Below are 15091 nucleotides of genomic sequence, written 5' to 3'. Positions count from 1 at the left end.
GGTGGATCAGTAACATAAATATATAAATGAAATATACACCTGGGGCTTGAATGGTTTAGCGGTAACTTCCGGGTCAAGACAACAGCATAGCCCCGCCCCCTTCGAACCGGATCCTGCCACCCGGAAGTTTCTAATGGATGATGTTGGCGATTACAGCGTGCTGATTTGCTTGTCCATTGCGGCTGTGTCTGAGGATGTAAGGCTGTCTGAATCCCCCAACCCCCATTAGTATCCTCCAGCATGAAGAAGAGAAGCGCTTGACGGGATCTCGGTGAATGCAGCGTGATTTCGGCAGGATGCTCCGGCTGTTCGCGGCTCTGGTCATTGTTGGGCTGCTGCTCGCCTGCTTCACTTCCTGGCTGTTTGACAGCTATGACAGCGCCTGGCACCCGAAGCGCAGTGTACTCCAGCCCAGAGAGACTGGCCCGTACCCCGGCGGGCAGCTGGACGCTGTGTTCTGGTTTCTGCAGGTGAGCAGAGAGGTCATTAAAAACCTGTCACACTGTCATTAGTCTGTCATGTCATTGATTTGTATAGTTTAGCTGTATTGTATATAACCATGAATCTTCAATAAATTGGTTATGGTCACGACGAGACATTAAATGAATGTAATATGGTGTTTATGTGCTACAAAAATTGAAAGCACTTTTTTTCTTCTTCTTGAGGACACACGTCACATACTTCCAGTGATTAGTCTATTGTAATCAAGCAGTAGTATACTGATTTCATTGATAAATATTAATATGTAACTCTTAATACAAAATATTGGGTGGACCTACAAGAGGTTTTTCCACTAATGGAATGTTTTTAATGGGGTACAAAAATATATTTTATTATACATTCAGTATTTATATTTGTGATAGAATAACACAAATATTTAAAGAATGTTGGGACACAACTTTGGCAAAAGGTATTTTATAATATGTAATTTATTTTAAGTTTTATTTATATATATATATATATTATTTTACAATAACTGTGTTGTTTAGCTGTTAGTTAATGATCCGTGAAAATTTTAGAGCTACAATTTTAGTTCATGCATATTTCACACATGAATCTCCTAGTCCTTTTGCAAAATTGTACTGTCAAAAAAAATAATAATTGTGTTAGGGGTTGAATAAAAAAAAAAAAAAAGTAAAATTATTTTTGAGGCACATATTTGTTAATATATTAACTAAAAGTGTGTAAAGCTGTCTAACATGTGGAAAGGCCAAAGAGGAAAGTTAATAATTGGTTCTTCAAATATGAGTCTGATTTGATCTGTAAAGACGCATGCAATAGTTCTTTTTATTTCAAATGGAAGACTTAATTAATATGTGTGTGCTTAATCCTCCCCAACACTATACTGTACTAGAAACTATGATTTAAAACATTTCTTTGATTCATAATAATGTACACTTTCATAATTTGTAAAACATTTAAAAAAAAAAGTAAACTATCACACCAATTATTTGTCATAAAAATTATATATGTATGAATATAGCATCATTCTTTAATTCATCTGCTTAGAAATATTTGTGCACTAAAATTACAGTTTTATTAACATATATTGAGACCATTTGGTATTTTTTTTAATCTACAGTATGTACAACATCCTGGAAACAAAAAGCTTGTCACATCAGATATGCATATACAGTGTGCATAAAGCCCTAGTGTCATAGTTTGAATGATAAAACATGAAACCTTCAGCTGTGTACTGATGCCTCCTCTAATATGCCAGTGACACTTGCTCTATAAATAGGCCAGTTTTATGTGTGAGATTTCCAACACTCTGTGTTAACTACGAACAGGCCTGTGTGAAACCTCATTATAGCTGATTTCTAAACATGCTGATTCCTCTGTGCAGGTTTCTGACATCCATATCAGTCGTTTCCGCGATCCCAGGCGCATCCCAGACTTCGAAAAGTTCTGTAGTGACACTATTGATGTGATAAAACCTGATCTTGTGCTGGCCACAGGTGAGCTGCCATACATTACTTACTGTATACATAGTCAAATTAGATTTTATACATACATGCAACATAAACCAACATTTTTACTTTATGTAACAGGGGACTTAACAGATGCAAAGACTGAGAGTAAAATGGGCTCTCTTCAACATGAAGTGGAGTGGCAGGCCTACCACAACATCCTTAAAAGATCCCGAGTGCTGGAACGGACTAAATGGATTGACATTCGAGGAAACCATGGTGATTATTATTTTATTATTATTATTTTAAATGAGGATTTTCGAGGGCTGGAGTTTTGAAAATATTGATCATTGTCAAACAGGTTTACCCAAACACTCCAACCCAAATTTGAAGTGATTTTTTTTTTTTAAATGAATTTGTATGATGTGAAGCATATGAAAGTTTTTAGAAAGATTTTTAGAAAAACGTAAGTATGAAAATCCACCTTTAAACATAAAACAAATGCAGAAGCAGATTGTACAAAAAATTACAAATGAGTTTGTATGAATTCATACGAATTAGCCACCAATTCACCAAAATGTAAAATAGTTGCACGATGAAATAAAATTGTGTTGATCACTTGTCTGCCATAGGTCAGTGAAACAGATAGCCCCGCCCCAAAATCACACCATTGGTTGAGCCAGAATTGCTGTGTCAGGCTCAAAGTGTTTACATACTTTATGAATGGAGCCCACTTATAGTTGCATATTACAGTGGGATGGGGAAAAAATATTTTAACATGACAAAAATGACACACTTTATCTTTGTTTGCTAATGACAGTTGCCTCCTGAAATCATTATGAAAGCATCTGAAGGTTTGGGTGGGGGAGCTAAATAAAGAGCAGAAATAAACTTCCTCTTTGCACGTCACTGTTGGTCTGGGACAAATAATTGTTTGCCTTTGTCCCAGTGTCTGTTGGCAATAAAACAATTGAGTGAAGACAGCTGGACACTCTTATGTCACACTAATGACTTGAATGAAGCCCAGCTCTATTAAACAAGATATTGCCGGCTTGTTGTGCGACAGAACAAACTTTAGTGAATTAATAACAACTTTGCAATTATGAGGATGTTTATCATTACTCTTCCAGTTTCCTGTCCTGATTTAAAAGAATAGTTCACCCAAAAATGAAATTTTTGCATTATTTTAGTATTATTTATATACCGTTATAGTATTTATACATATTTTGGATTTATTTTTATTTTCAGTTTTCATTTTATTGTTAAAGTTTTAATAATTTAGTTGTGTGCTTTTGTCATTTTGTTAGTTTTTTTTAATATTTCTATTTAGCTTTAAATAATTTTTTTATTTAATTTTGAATAATTTGAGTACTTCAACTTATTTCATTTCACTTTGTTAGAATGGCAACCGTAATCATTTTTATTTAAGATTAAGTTATTAATTTGATGCTCGGATACACATTCCAAACCTACATGATTTTTCTTTGTCTGTCAAACACAAAAGGAGATATTTAGATGAATGTTCATGTTGCTCTTTTCCATATAATTGGTTGCTGAATCAGACTGTAAAACCTCAAAAATATGCCATAAAAGTACACATGCACTACATTTCAAGTCTTCAGCAGCTATTTGATAGCTTTGCGTGAGAAACAGACTACAATTTAAGTCATACTGTAAGAATTATATTTCGCCATAGCTCTACTGGCATATATCCCTTCAAATCTCTTTTTACAATCAGCTGGGTGTGACACGTTAAGTTTCCAATGACAAATCCACGCTAAAACAAAATGCATTGCATCGCAACAGACTCACAGCCAATCAAAACACATTTAATGTTTAATATGCAGTGAAATGGAGAAGAATTTGGACCAATGAGATTTACTTTGAACAGATTAAATACACATAAATCTCTTTGTGCAGCAGCTGTGTTTCAACTGATATTATTATATTAATATTTAGCTATGAAGACTGCATCGACTTTGGTGGAGGCTAATGAACATCTCTAATGAACTCCCATAGCTCGCATATCATTTTTCCTCTATTCCCATTATCCCATTTCCCCACAGGTCCTGTAACTGGTGTTACATTACGAAAGCTGCCAGACATGTAATAAGAGCTCCATTATCAGTTATTTTGTCCACGCTCTTCTTCCATTTCCAGGAAATCTTGATTTATATATTCTTCTTGTCTCCTCAGATGCCTTTAATATTATTTCACTGGAGAGCGTGAACAATTTTTACAGGTCTGTACAAATATTACTAATGCAGAACATAATGGCTATAAAGTTCCAAGAAGGTTCAGATATTAAAGTTTTTTTTTAATGCACATTTAATGGTCTTATTGGGACGAAATTTTGTCTTATCTCCATTCCTGAATGCTTAGGAAATACTCTGCCAATCAGAAAGTTGGATCCTTCCACTACATACACAGAACTCCTTTTGGGAACTACTCTTTCATTTGTGCCGATGCCACTCTGACCCCTGGACCCAAACGACCCTATAACTTCTATGGAGTTATCAGTCAGGTAGGAGAGATTATTTTAGTTTTGCTTATGTAAATGTGATGACAACTTTTCCCTTGGGCTGAAATGTGATGTTCCTCATAGACTCAGATGGACATGTTGGCGACCTTTAGAGAGGAGAGTCTGAGCAGTAACAAGTCCATCTGGTTTGGACATTATACCACATCTACTGTCATCTCCCCCTTCCCTGGAATCCGAGAGCTCATGAGGTTTGGAAAAATCTTGCAGTGACACTGTCAACCAATGTGACATTTTTCCCCACTGACCACCAATAACGGGCCACTTAGACAGGAAGAGAGCATGTGACCAGCATCTAAAGTGACCAACGACTGTTCTGTTAGGGGTTGGTTTATCTGAAATTAGATTATATATAAAAAAAAAAAATGACAGTGCCAAATTTCTATATATGACTATACTGAAAACATTCGAAAACAACTTAAAATATATATAGAGTTTGTGAGGTTTAGTCCATATAAAAACTATAATACAATAATTTAAATTATGTATTTATTTTAAAAAAGACTACTGTTCAAAATGTTGGGGTCGATACGATTTTTAACTGTTATACTAATATATTTTGCATTTTTTCATTTTAAAAACACTTAAAACAATTCTTATTAAAAGCTGCTTAATATTTTTTGTCGAAACTGATATATTCTTTGATACTTTCCAAAGAACAGCATTTTGTTTGAGGTAGCAATCTTTTGAAACAATGTAAAAGTCTTTAGTCACTGTTGATCAATTTAATGCATCCTTCATGAATGTATTAATTTCTTAAAACACAAGAAAAACAAAAATAGACATAGACTTTGTTATAGATAGACCGTATATAGACCATATCAGAGTCTATGTGTGTGTGTTTATATATACGTATACATTTATTTGCTAACTTTTGTATTAATTAATTTATTAACCTGTTAAACTTTCCAGTGTTTATTTAAACCTTGTAGCCACTAGTTTCTTTGTGATTTAAAAAAAACTCCCTCTATGTTGCAAATCCGGAAAAGGACATACGATTTGTGTGTGCAGTATGAATCAGAATCAGTCATTGACCTGTGGATGGCCTGTGACTGTGCCATCTGAGGCTGCGACTCGATTTGGGCCACTTTTCAAATGTCATTCTAAATCCGATGTCTACTTGGCCATCTGACCTACATCTAAACCATAGAACAAGATTCTCTAGCATGAATTCTGGTCTGAAATGCTGTAATAATAATGTCATATTCAGTGCTGTTAAACACTTGTAGAGAATAATGCTAAAGAGCTAACAAGCGGCATTAGATTGCATCTTATAATATTCATCATATTCTGCTGAATCTCAAATTTTGTCCATTGTTTTTTACAGTACTGCTGTGGCGTATTTGTGTGGGCATCTACATACACTAGGAGGCTTCATGCCGGTACTGCACAGTCGACATCAAGGAGGCACGCTGGAGTTAGAGCTGGGAGACTGGATGGACAACCGCAGGTAAGTTCACAAAGAACGAGGCCCACGCTCAAGGGAATGCTGCATGATGTATATATAGCTGATTGTTAGCAAATACAAGAACAACAGCTGATATATGAGGAAGACATATCGTTGTGCCCTAGTTCTAATAAAAATGCAGTGACACGAAGTTCTCCCTTGGTCCAGGTACAGGATATTGGCTTTCGACCATGACCTGCTTAGTTTCACTGACGTGAAGTTTGAGGACTGGCCAGCTGTGCTGATCACCAATCCCAAAGACGCCCAGTACCTGCACCCAGGAGTGGAGCCTCTGGGTCGTATCCGCAGTTCCACGCACATCAGGTGTCTCTGTGTCTGTCCTCTTGAACCTTCAAGCGCTCAGACGTAGACGTTATGAAACATTATCGTCTCTCATCCAAACCTCACATTTATGTTTATTCCCCGCATGCTTGTCTTGTTCTGTCCTACGGAGAATGTCATAGTTTGAGGTTGCACTAATTGCTCAATGTGCCGTGTGTTGGTCCTATAGGCTCCTGGCTTTTTCTGAATCTCCAATCACAGCTGTGCATGTGAATGTGGATGGAGTTTCACTGGGAAAAGCGTTTAGCGCAGGGGGTCCTTTATACGTGCTGCAGTGGGACCCAACGCTATACACTACTGGACTGCACACTATCAGAGTTAACGTGGAGGTGGGTAATGATTTGAACAAATAATTTTGCTCTTGTATTAAACATCACTTGTCACTCGTTCTTCAAATCATGTGGCTTATTTAGAAGAGGTGTGCTGTTGCTCTTCTAAACAGTTGGACAAACAAATTCTGCCTGGTCCTGTAGACTTTGTAAGAGTAATATCTGGAGACCAGATGGACTTCAGCAACCAACCAGAAAACAGAACAACAACATGCTTAAAACCACAGAGCAACGTGGTTAAACCACTCAGAACCTTAGCAACTGCATAGCAATTGTTTATTTAAAGGGGCCATATTCCTTTCTCTTTGGAGTGTTACAAGCTGTTTGTGCATAGATAAGATCCCTGAAGTTGCAAAGACTAATGTCTCAAAACCAAAGAGATATTCTCTATAAAAGTTAAGACTCTGCCATGCCCCCCTAAAACAGCTCATTAAAACACACCCCCTCATGTCTACGTCACGATGTGGGGAGATTTGCATAACACCGCCCAAATGTATACGCAATGAAAGAAGGCAGAACTATTATTCTCGCTGTAGTATTGTTGCTGCCGCCGATGTCATGTCCTGGAGACACTGTGTTTCGTGGTGAAAGCGAAAGTACTTTGTTTGGGCTTCCAAAATAGGACACAACTAGAAATCAGTGGTTTAGTTGTATTTAAAGCACTGTTCCAGAATAATTCAACCCAAATATTAGAGTGTGTGCAGTGCATTTTACGGAGGACTATTTCCTGAACCTGGAAGAGAAGCCTACAATGCTGGCTTGCACAACGGCTGTTTCTATAAAGTGGGGCAATTCTAATTTTGCAAGGACAGTCTGGCGCTTCTGACTCACAGCCTGTAAGTAAGTTTCTGCTACGGATGATTCAAACGTGAGTTTGAATCATCATGTCGCGCCACGACACGGCATCACAATACGGTGAGGGGCGTAACATTTCCGTCTCGCGCTTGAGGTATTTGGCCAATCACAACACACTGGATAGCTGGCCAATCAGAGCACTCGTCGCTTCTCAGAACGATGAGCTTTTTAAAAATCGACGTGTTTTGTTAACCTTGAACCGCATAAACGCATTGCATTACACCAAATACACAAAGTAATGTTATTTTTAGCAACGTCATATGACCCCTTTAAATATATAGAAATGGTTGTATTATTACTTTAAGAAAATGGCACAGTGTGAGCTTCTCTCACTTGTTCTCTCTCTCCCTGTCCCAGGACTCTGCAGGTCGCTCAAAAGTGCAAGAGCAGCTGTTTACATTGGAGAAAGACCTCACTCCCAGCTTCGGCTTCATGCAGTCCTTCATCCTCCTTACAGACCACTACATACTGGTATAAAAAAATGAAACAAAGTCATCGTGAAAAATTGATCTCATAATAAATATTGAAATAGCTGTTTACTTCACTCTTCAGTTAATGGGATAAAATGAAAATTCTGTTGTTAATTACTCATCCTCATGTCGTTCCAAACCCGTAAGACCTTTGTTCATCTTCGGAACACAAATTAAGGTATTTTTATGAGTAATTAATGACTGAATTTTCCTTTTTGGGTGTACTATCACTTTAAATGATCATAGATTTAAACATGGAATAATTAATATATTAAAGTGCATTTTTTTAAGATTGTAAGTCTGTGTCTGGGATAAGAATACAACAATAAAATCTCTACATAAAACACATTTACCACAAAAGTACATAAAACATATATAGTTAATAGTTTACCGTTTATGAATATTATATGCATCTCAATGACTGTGTGTGTGTGTGTTCCCACAGGCACGGATTGCCTTTGTGGGCATAGTATTACTAAACCTTGCTGGGCTTGTGCTCTTCAGATTTATGCCCGTATCTTCTATAAGAGGTATTTCTGTTGTCCTATCATTATAACTGAATATAAATGGTCTTCATGAGCATAATTGACACTAGACACTATATACTCTTATAATCCATCAGGATTGTCTTCTCAAGCGTGGATGTCTCTGCATCTTGTCAGTAAAAGCAACACGTTCTTCTATTCTCTGCTGCTGTTCAACCTGTGTACAGCATTAGGTAAGTCACCGCCTGACACCACTTGAACAGTTGATGGAATTGATGGAACAAAATGACTTAAACAACCACTGCAGAAGGCCTGTAATCTTCTTTTATACAGAGAGTATTTTTTTCCATCTGACCATTCAGAAGAGAGAATGAGTGACACAATTATTATATTATAGATAATTGCCTCTTAGTTTTTATGAATATCCGTAACCAACCCTTGATCTTAAGGCTGCATAGGTAATCTCATAAACTATTTAAAAAAAAAATTGTGAAAGTGCCAATTACAGTATTCAATACAGGTCAACTTCTGTTGCAGCAAAATATGCATATTTACAGCTTTTTCTTCTTTTTTTGAGCATTGTAACCAATAACAGACATGAGAGCAACGGTAAATATACCAATCGATATTCTCAGCCAGTCTAAATGAGCGAGTTTTAACCCTCATGTTTGGTCCGGGTCATTTTTGAGCAAAAAGAAAATTAAAAACAGTTTTTTTTACATGCCTAAGACTATTATGCAAACATCTAGATAAGCAAATACCAATTTTCATGTACAAAATCCATAGGAGAGTCTGAAGTAGGGCTGTCACTAACGATTATTTAGGTAATCGAGTAATTAGTCTATTATTCTCACATTTAATCGAGTAATTGGTTAATTATTCTGACGATTAATCGAGTAATCAGATAATTATGATTTTTTTTTGTAGTAATAAAAATAGAGCTAAGTGAATAATAGCCTTTAAAATGACTTAAAGTACATATATAATAGCAATGAGGCAATAATAATTAGTTCAAATACAGTATCAAAAGCAAGTAATCATGTGATTTTATTAAACAAAACTGTTAACATAAATGTATTATAAACAATAGAACTAACGTACATTGCTCATTATAACAAATGATTGTTTTTACACTTCACTGCGTGATCAAATCCTTGTTTAATGTTGACTAAACATCATTTAATTCAAGTGTCTGCTTAATCTTTAATATTTGGTCATTTCTTTACAACAGAAATGCTACAGCCGCTGTAATTTCACAATTGACAGTTAGCATAATGAGAAAGATAGTGATGTATTCTCAACAACAACAACGTTTATTTATAGAGCACATTTAAACACAACTGAGGTTGACCAAAGTGCTTTATAAAGAATAAAACCCAAATAAAATAAAAGAGGAACAAGGAAATCAACAGATAAATAAAATCAACAGAGAACAGTAAAAACCCCAGGAAACATACTAAGGAGTCTTATAAGCCAGGGTGAAAAAATATGTCTTCAGATAAGATTTAAAAATACTAATAGATGGGGCACGTCTGATAAAAGGAGGAAGGCTATTTCAAAGCTTCGGTCACGCAGTAACAAAGGTGCAATCACCACCATTTTTAAGTTTAACTCTAGGGACTGAGTAGGCCAAGGTCACATGATCTCAAGGTTCTAGACGGGGTATACAGAAGCAACAAATCGGTTAAGTATTGAGGAGCCAGGTTATTGAGGGCTTTGTAAACAAATAATAACATTTTAAAATCAATCCTATACTTGACAGGAAGCCAGTGTAGGGACATTAAAAATTCTCGTGTTTTTATAAGTTTATAAATTATTTACCTTACAAATCTGATGAAATGGCACAAGGTACATTCCCCGATGAACGTTATAAAAAAACCCAAACTCATAACAATATGCAGAGATGGAGTTTGAGACGCTCTACACATGTAAATGATTTCTGTGGAGCAGCATTTACTGCGAACAGAGCCGTTACAAGACAGTTACACACGTATAAATAATTAAAGCACATATATTAAATATACACAGCACACGTGCATATATTATATTAACAAAAACTTTTATTTTGGATGCGATTAATCGTTTGGCGGCACTAGTTTAATAGTGAAGTGAAGTGACATTCAGCCAAGTATGGTGACCCATACTCGGAATTCGTGCTCTGCATTTAACCCATCACGCGTGCACACACACAGCAGTGAACACACACACAGCAGTGAACACACACACACCGTGAACACACACCCGGAGCAGTGGGCAGCCATTTTATGCTGCAGCGCCCGGGGAGCAGTTGGGGGTTTGGTGCCTTGCTCAAGGGCACCTCAGTCGTGGTATTGAGGGTGGAGAGAGCGCTGGACATTCACTCCCCCCACCTACAATCCCTGCCGGCCGGAGACTCGAACCCGCAACCTTTGGATTACAAGGCTGACTCACTAACCATTAGGCCACGACTTCCCCCGGTAATACATTATGGAGCCTTGGAAAACGGTCTAATAATGTGTTTTATGGATTCTTCTCCAGGGAATGCGCCACTTTTCCGGTTAGTCGACATGGGCAAAATGCAGTCGAGGATTATTTTTTTAAATTGAGTACTTGAATTGAATCGAGGATGTGCCAGGATGAACTCGGTCACAACATGATTACTGTGAAGAAAGAACAGTGCATTTTGTCTTCTGGTTTTTCAGGTCCATGGTTCATTGGGGAAGTTATTGATGGACACAATGGAGTCGGCTTTGCTTTTGGCGTGTTTGTGGATGGCCATTTCCTTGAAGGCAGTCTTAGCTATGTTGTGGGAGTCATACAGGTAATTCAAGATCTAGGTGCAGATCATACTGATCGTAACGGCCGAGTCGTAACATGCTGTCTGTCATCCACAGGTGCTCTTCTTCAATATGCCTCTCACTTATTACCTCTGCTGGAGTCTTCACCACAGGTGTCGCGGCACCAGCTTCCGCTCGCATTTCCGTTGGCCGGGCAGCCACTGGAGGACTCTGGCGATGCACATAGGCATGCTGGTCCTCATGATTTGGCAGGCCTATTCTTGCTACTTCCTGCTGGAGACCTACGGGCCGCTGGCCTTCTTCCTCTCTCCCGTACGTACCTGGGCCCTGTTCATGGGTCTGCTGTTGGTGTACAGGGCATGGTGGGGAACACCTCCTAACTTCTCCGGTGGCAGCAAGACCAACCGGCCGTCGTGACGGTGACCGCTGAAGAGAGGCCTTCACCTGTATCGTTGTTTTGTGCCAAGCTCTTCCCTCCATTCAGTGCTATCTTCACGGTCACCGGATTTCCAACCATTGTCACTACACATTAGGATAGAGAAAATAGTCTTTAGTTAATATGGAGCGATGATGGCATCACACGTGGATGACGGAGCCGTTTCAAACCTGCTTCTGATCCTCCTTTGATACCAAGACACGTTGGTAGTTTTTTATAGCCAGTTCCCACCGTTGTGAACCCAAGCAGTGTTGAAGTCCAGATGTGTGTGGTTAAGCATACCTATTATTTTGATAAACTGCACATTATGTACAGTACTAGTCAAATTATGTTTGTTTTTATTTGTGAGGAGCAATCAAGAAAGGAATAAGACTGATATTCTTAATGTTTCTGCATGAAACTGCCACTGATCAGTCAATATGAATACTCGTATTGTTTTAATGCATATAAACGACACTGTAAAGAGGGGATATAATTTTTTACACCTGTAGACAAGGTATAATATGTGAAGGATAATATAAGGGATGAAGCTGGTCATTATTGGCTATAAATTATTTTATCCACCAATGAAAGCAGTTTCAAAAGAAGCCAAAGCATCAAGTTTGCATGTCACCAAGCATCACTCAGACTTAAACTGTGTATGGAACGCTGCTCGGCCAATCAGATTAGACCAGGGGTGTCCAATCCTGCTCTTGGAGGACCAATATCAGTTTCGCTCTAGGGCTGTCACTAACGATTATTTTGATAGTCAAGTAATCGGTCGATTATTCTGATGATTAATCGAGTAATCAGATTATTGTAATGAATTTTTTATAGTAAAAAAAATAGACCTAAGCGAACAATAGCCTTTAAAATTACTTAAAATATATATATACACACTAGTCAACATTTGAAGTGGATCAAAAACCTTTAATCAAAGTTGTCCTAAAACCAAAATGCGTTCTTGTCTTAGGACAACTTTGAACTTTTTTGATCCACTTCAAATGTTGACTACTGTATAATAGCAATGAGGAAAAGCAAGTAATCATATGGTTTTCTTGAACAAAACTGTTAAAATGCATAACTTACATAAATGCATAAGTTTATAAATGATTTACCTTACAAATCTGATGAAATGGCACACATTGCATTCCCAGATGAACGTTATAATAAACCCAAACTCAGCAGTATGCAGAAATGGAGCTTGAGATGCTCCACGCATGCAAATGATAACCGTTTGTGTGGAGCAGCATTTACTGTGAACTGAACCGCTCTGGCATGCACTTATGCAACCTAAATAATGCAGATATATTTAATTGAATCGTAGCTTATGTGAATTCACAATAGCAGTATGCTTTGATTTTTTTTAAATGGGTTTTATATATCATGCATTTTTATTTTTTTTATTGCTAGAAGAAAACTGCATCATGATAAAAGGGACTAGAAAGTGCGTTGGACAATATTCAGTTGTATAATTTAGCATTCGTTGTACAAAAATATTTGACACAGAATGCCAACATTGACGAGAATATGTCAGAATTAAAGGGATAGTTCACCCAAAAATGGAACGCCATCAGTTACTCAATTGCTTCCAAACCTGTAGGACTTTCGTTCATCTTCGAAACACAAATGAAGAGCCAACCATACTTGCTTGATGCATGAGGAAAAAAACTAACTTTTCGAAGCAGGAAAGGTTTTTTGGAATGGATTTTCAATGGAGAGAGAAATCTTTCAGTAATCATTAAAAACATCTTTGTGTTTCAAAGATGAACGAAAGGGTTTGGAATGACATGAGGATAATGAACTAACCCTTTAAGTATTTCGAAGAGCTGTATAATAGGTGTTGGTGTGGCCTCTTCCCTGCACGACTGTAAGTTTTATCCACTGTCTTACAGTGCAAGAACTTCATTTTGAACAACAATTAACTGATTTTACATATTCCAAAGGACGAAACCACTATGTATAGATGAGCATGAATGTAGAACATTGTTGCACAGTCACAGTTAATACACTTAATAATGACCACTTCAACTCATGCTGAAGTTTAAAGACCGATATGTTGGACTGCTGAAGGGAACATCCCAATGTAGCATATTGAAGAAGACACTGAACACATGGAAATAATCAAATGTGCACAATTCTGTTACATGTTTATTAGAGAAATGTTGTGAAGCAGCTCTTTTATAGTTGGTTTTCACAGTTGCAGACCACACAAACAACCTAAGGACACAATGGCCATCAGTTAGTTTGAAAAGAAACTCTGTGTTGTCGTTGAGGTCTGTCTTTTTTTGCCCTCATAATGCACTTGACAGGTGACAGAAAGAGCTGTGACAAGAGTTTCTGGTGGATTCACTGACATTCCTGTTGTTTCAGGTCACTCAAGGTCTCTGTTGTCTCTCAGGAAAGTAAAGACTTGAACAATAGGCTTTTCTAGTTTGTCTTTCAATGCCCTGAATGTTATTTTGAAAGAGTTTTGTTGCAGTTTTAAGGCACATGATGGTGAAAACAAACCTTTTTAGAAGATTCCACATTTACTCGTTATGATAATCTAGATTTGTGGTGAACCGATAGGACTTTGAATGTTTGATGATGAAATATCTGCTTAAATGTGATTTTGTTTTTAATTACTGTATTTCATTTTTTAATTATGTTATTGTATCCATCCACATTGATATTGTAATGTATATTCCTTCCAGTTGTTCTGCACTGTTTTATGGGCATTCTGGGTTACGTGGCTTTTGTAGTTCCACTCATGTCGGAAAGTGCTGTTCACATTTCTTTTGTGCGAACAATGAATACATATTTACTTGGAATTTAATCAGAATTCATTTTAAAAGTGGGCTTCACCACAAAATACGTCCAAAAAAATAGATTCTTTATTCTGTTTTATAACTGACAATGTTGTTTTCCCACATGCAATGACCTCAATTTATATTTGTCATGTTTCTGCAACTCTGAATCATCTTGCATTGGAATTGATTTATCTGGCTGCATTTATGTACAACAAAGTAAAGGGGTTTCATATTGTGACGTTTTGTTGTTTCTTTTTCATGTAAAGGCAAGACTTTCATATCTTAAAATAATTTAGGAAAAGAAAATCCTGAAAAAAATGCATCTCCGTTTCCACAAAAATATTAAGCTGCACAACTGTTTTTAAGCTTGATAATAAAAATTAATGTTTCCTGAGCAGCAAATATGCATATTAGAATGATTTCTGAAGGATCATGTGACACTGGAGTAATGACTGCTGAAAAATCTGATTTGCCATCACAGGAATAAATGACATTTAAAAATGGAAACCGTTATTTTAAATCATAAAAATATATCACAATATTACTGTTTTTACTGTATTTTTGATCAAATAAATTATCTTGGTGAACATAAGGGACTTCTTCCCCAAATACTTGAAACTATCTTTTTATTACCAAAACTGACACTAAATTTATTTTAAAATTGACACTTATTTTATAAGTAAATTGACATTTATTTTAAATTAAAGGAATAGTTTACCCAAAAATAATA

General features: G+C 36.8%; 1 protein-coding gene across 1 annotated transcript; it reads left to right on the top strand.

The window, feature by feature from the left end:
- The first annotated feature begins 115 nt into the window (after positions 1-115).
- Positions 116-14598, top strand: LOC306886702 (transmembrane protein 62-like). Its single transcript, XM_079444028.1, has 14 exons — positions 116-470; positions 1847-1958; positions 2052-2189; positions 4107-4152; positions 4293-4434; positions 4516-4640; positions 5777-5899; positions 6065-6220; positions 6408-6567; positions 7780-7893; positions 8338-8422; positions 8515-8610; positions 11059-11177; positions 11251-14598. The coding sequence occupies exons 1-14, from the start codon at positions 276-278 to the stop codon at positions 11569-11571; spliced, it is 1932 nt and encodes a 643-aa protein (XP_079300154.1). The 5' UTR covers positions 116-275; the 3' UTR covers positions 11572-14598.
- Positions 14599-15091: the final 493 nt, after the last annotated feature.

The sequence above is a fragment of the Barbus barbus genome (genome assembly GCF_936440315.1).
Source record: "Barbus barbus genome assembly, chromosome: 20".
Taxonomy (NCBI): Eukaryota; Metazoa; Chordata; class Actinopteri; order Cypriniformes; family Cyprinidae; genus Barbus; species Barbus barbus.
Note: the sequence above shows the minus strand (reverse complement) of the source record. Positions and strands in the feature narration are given on the sequence as shown.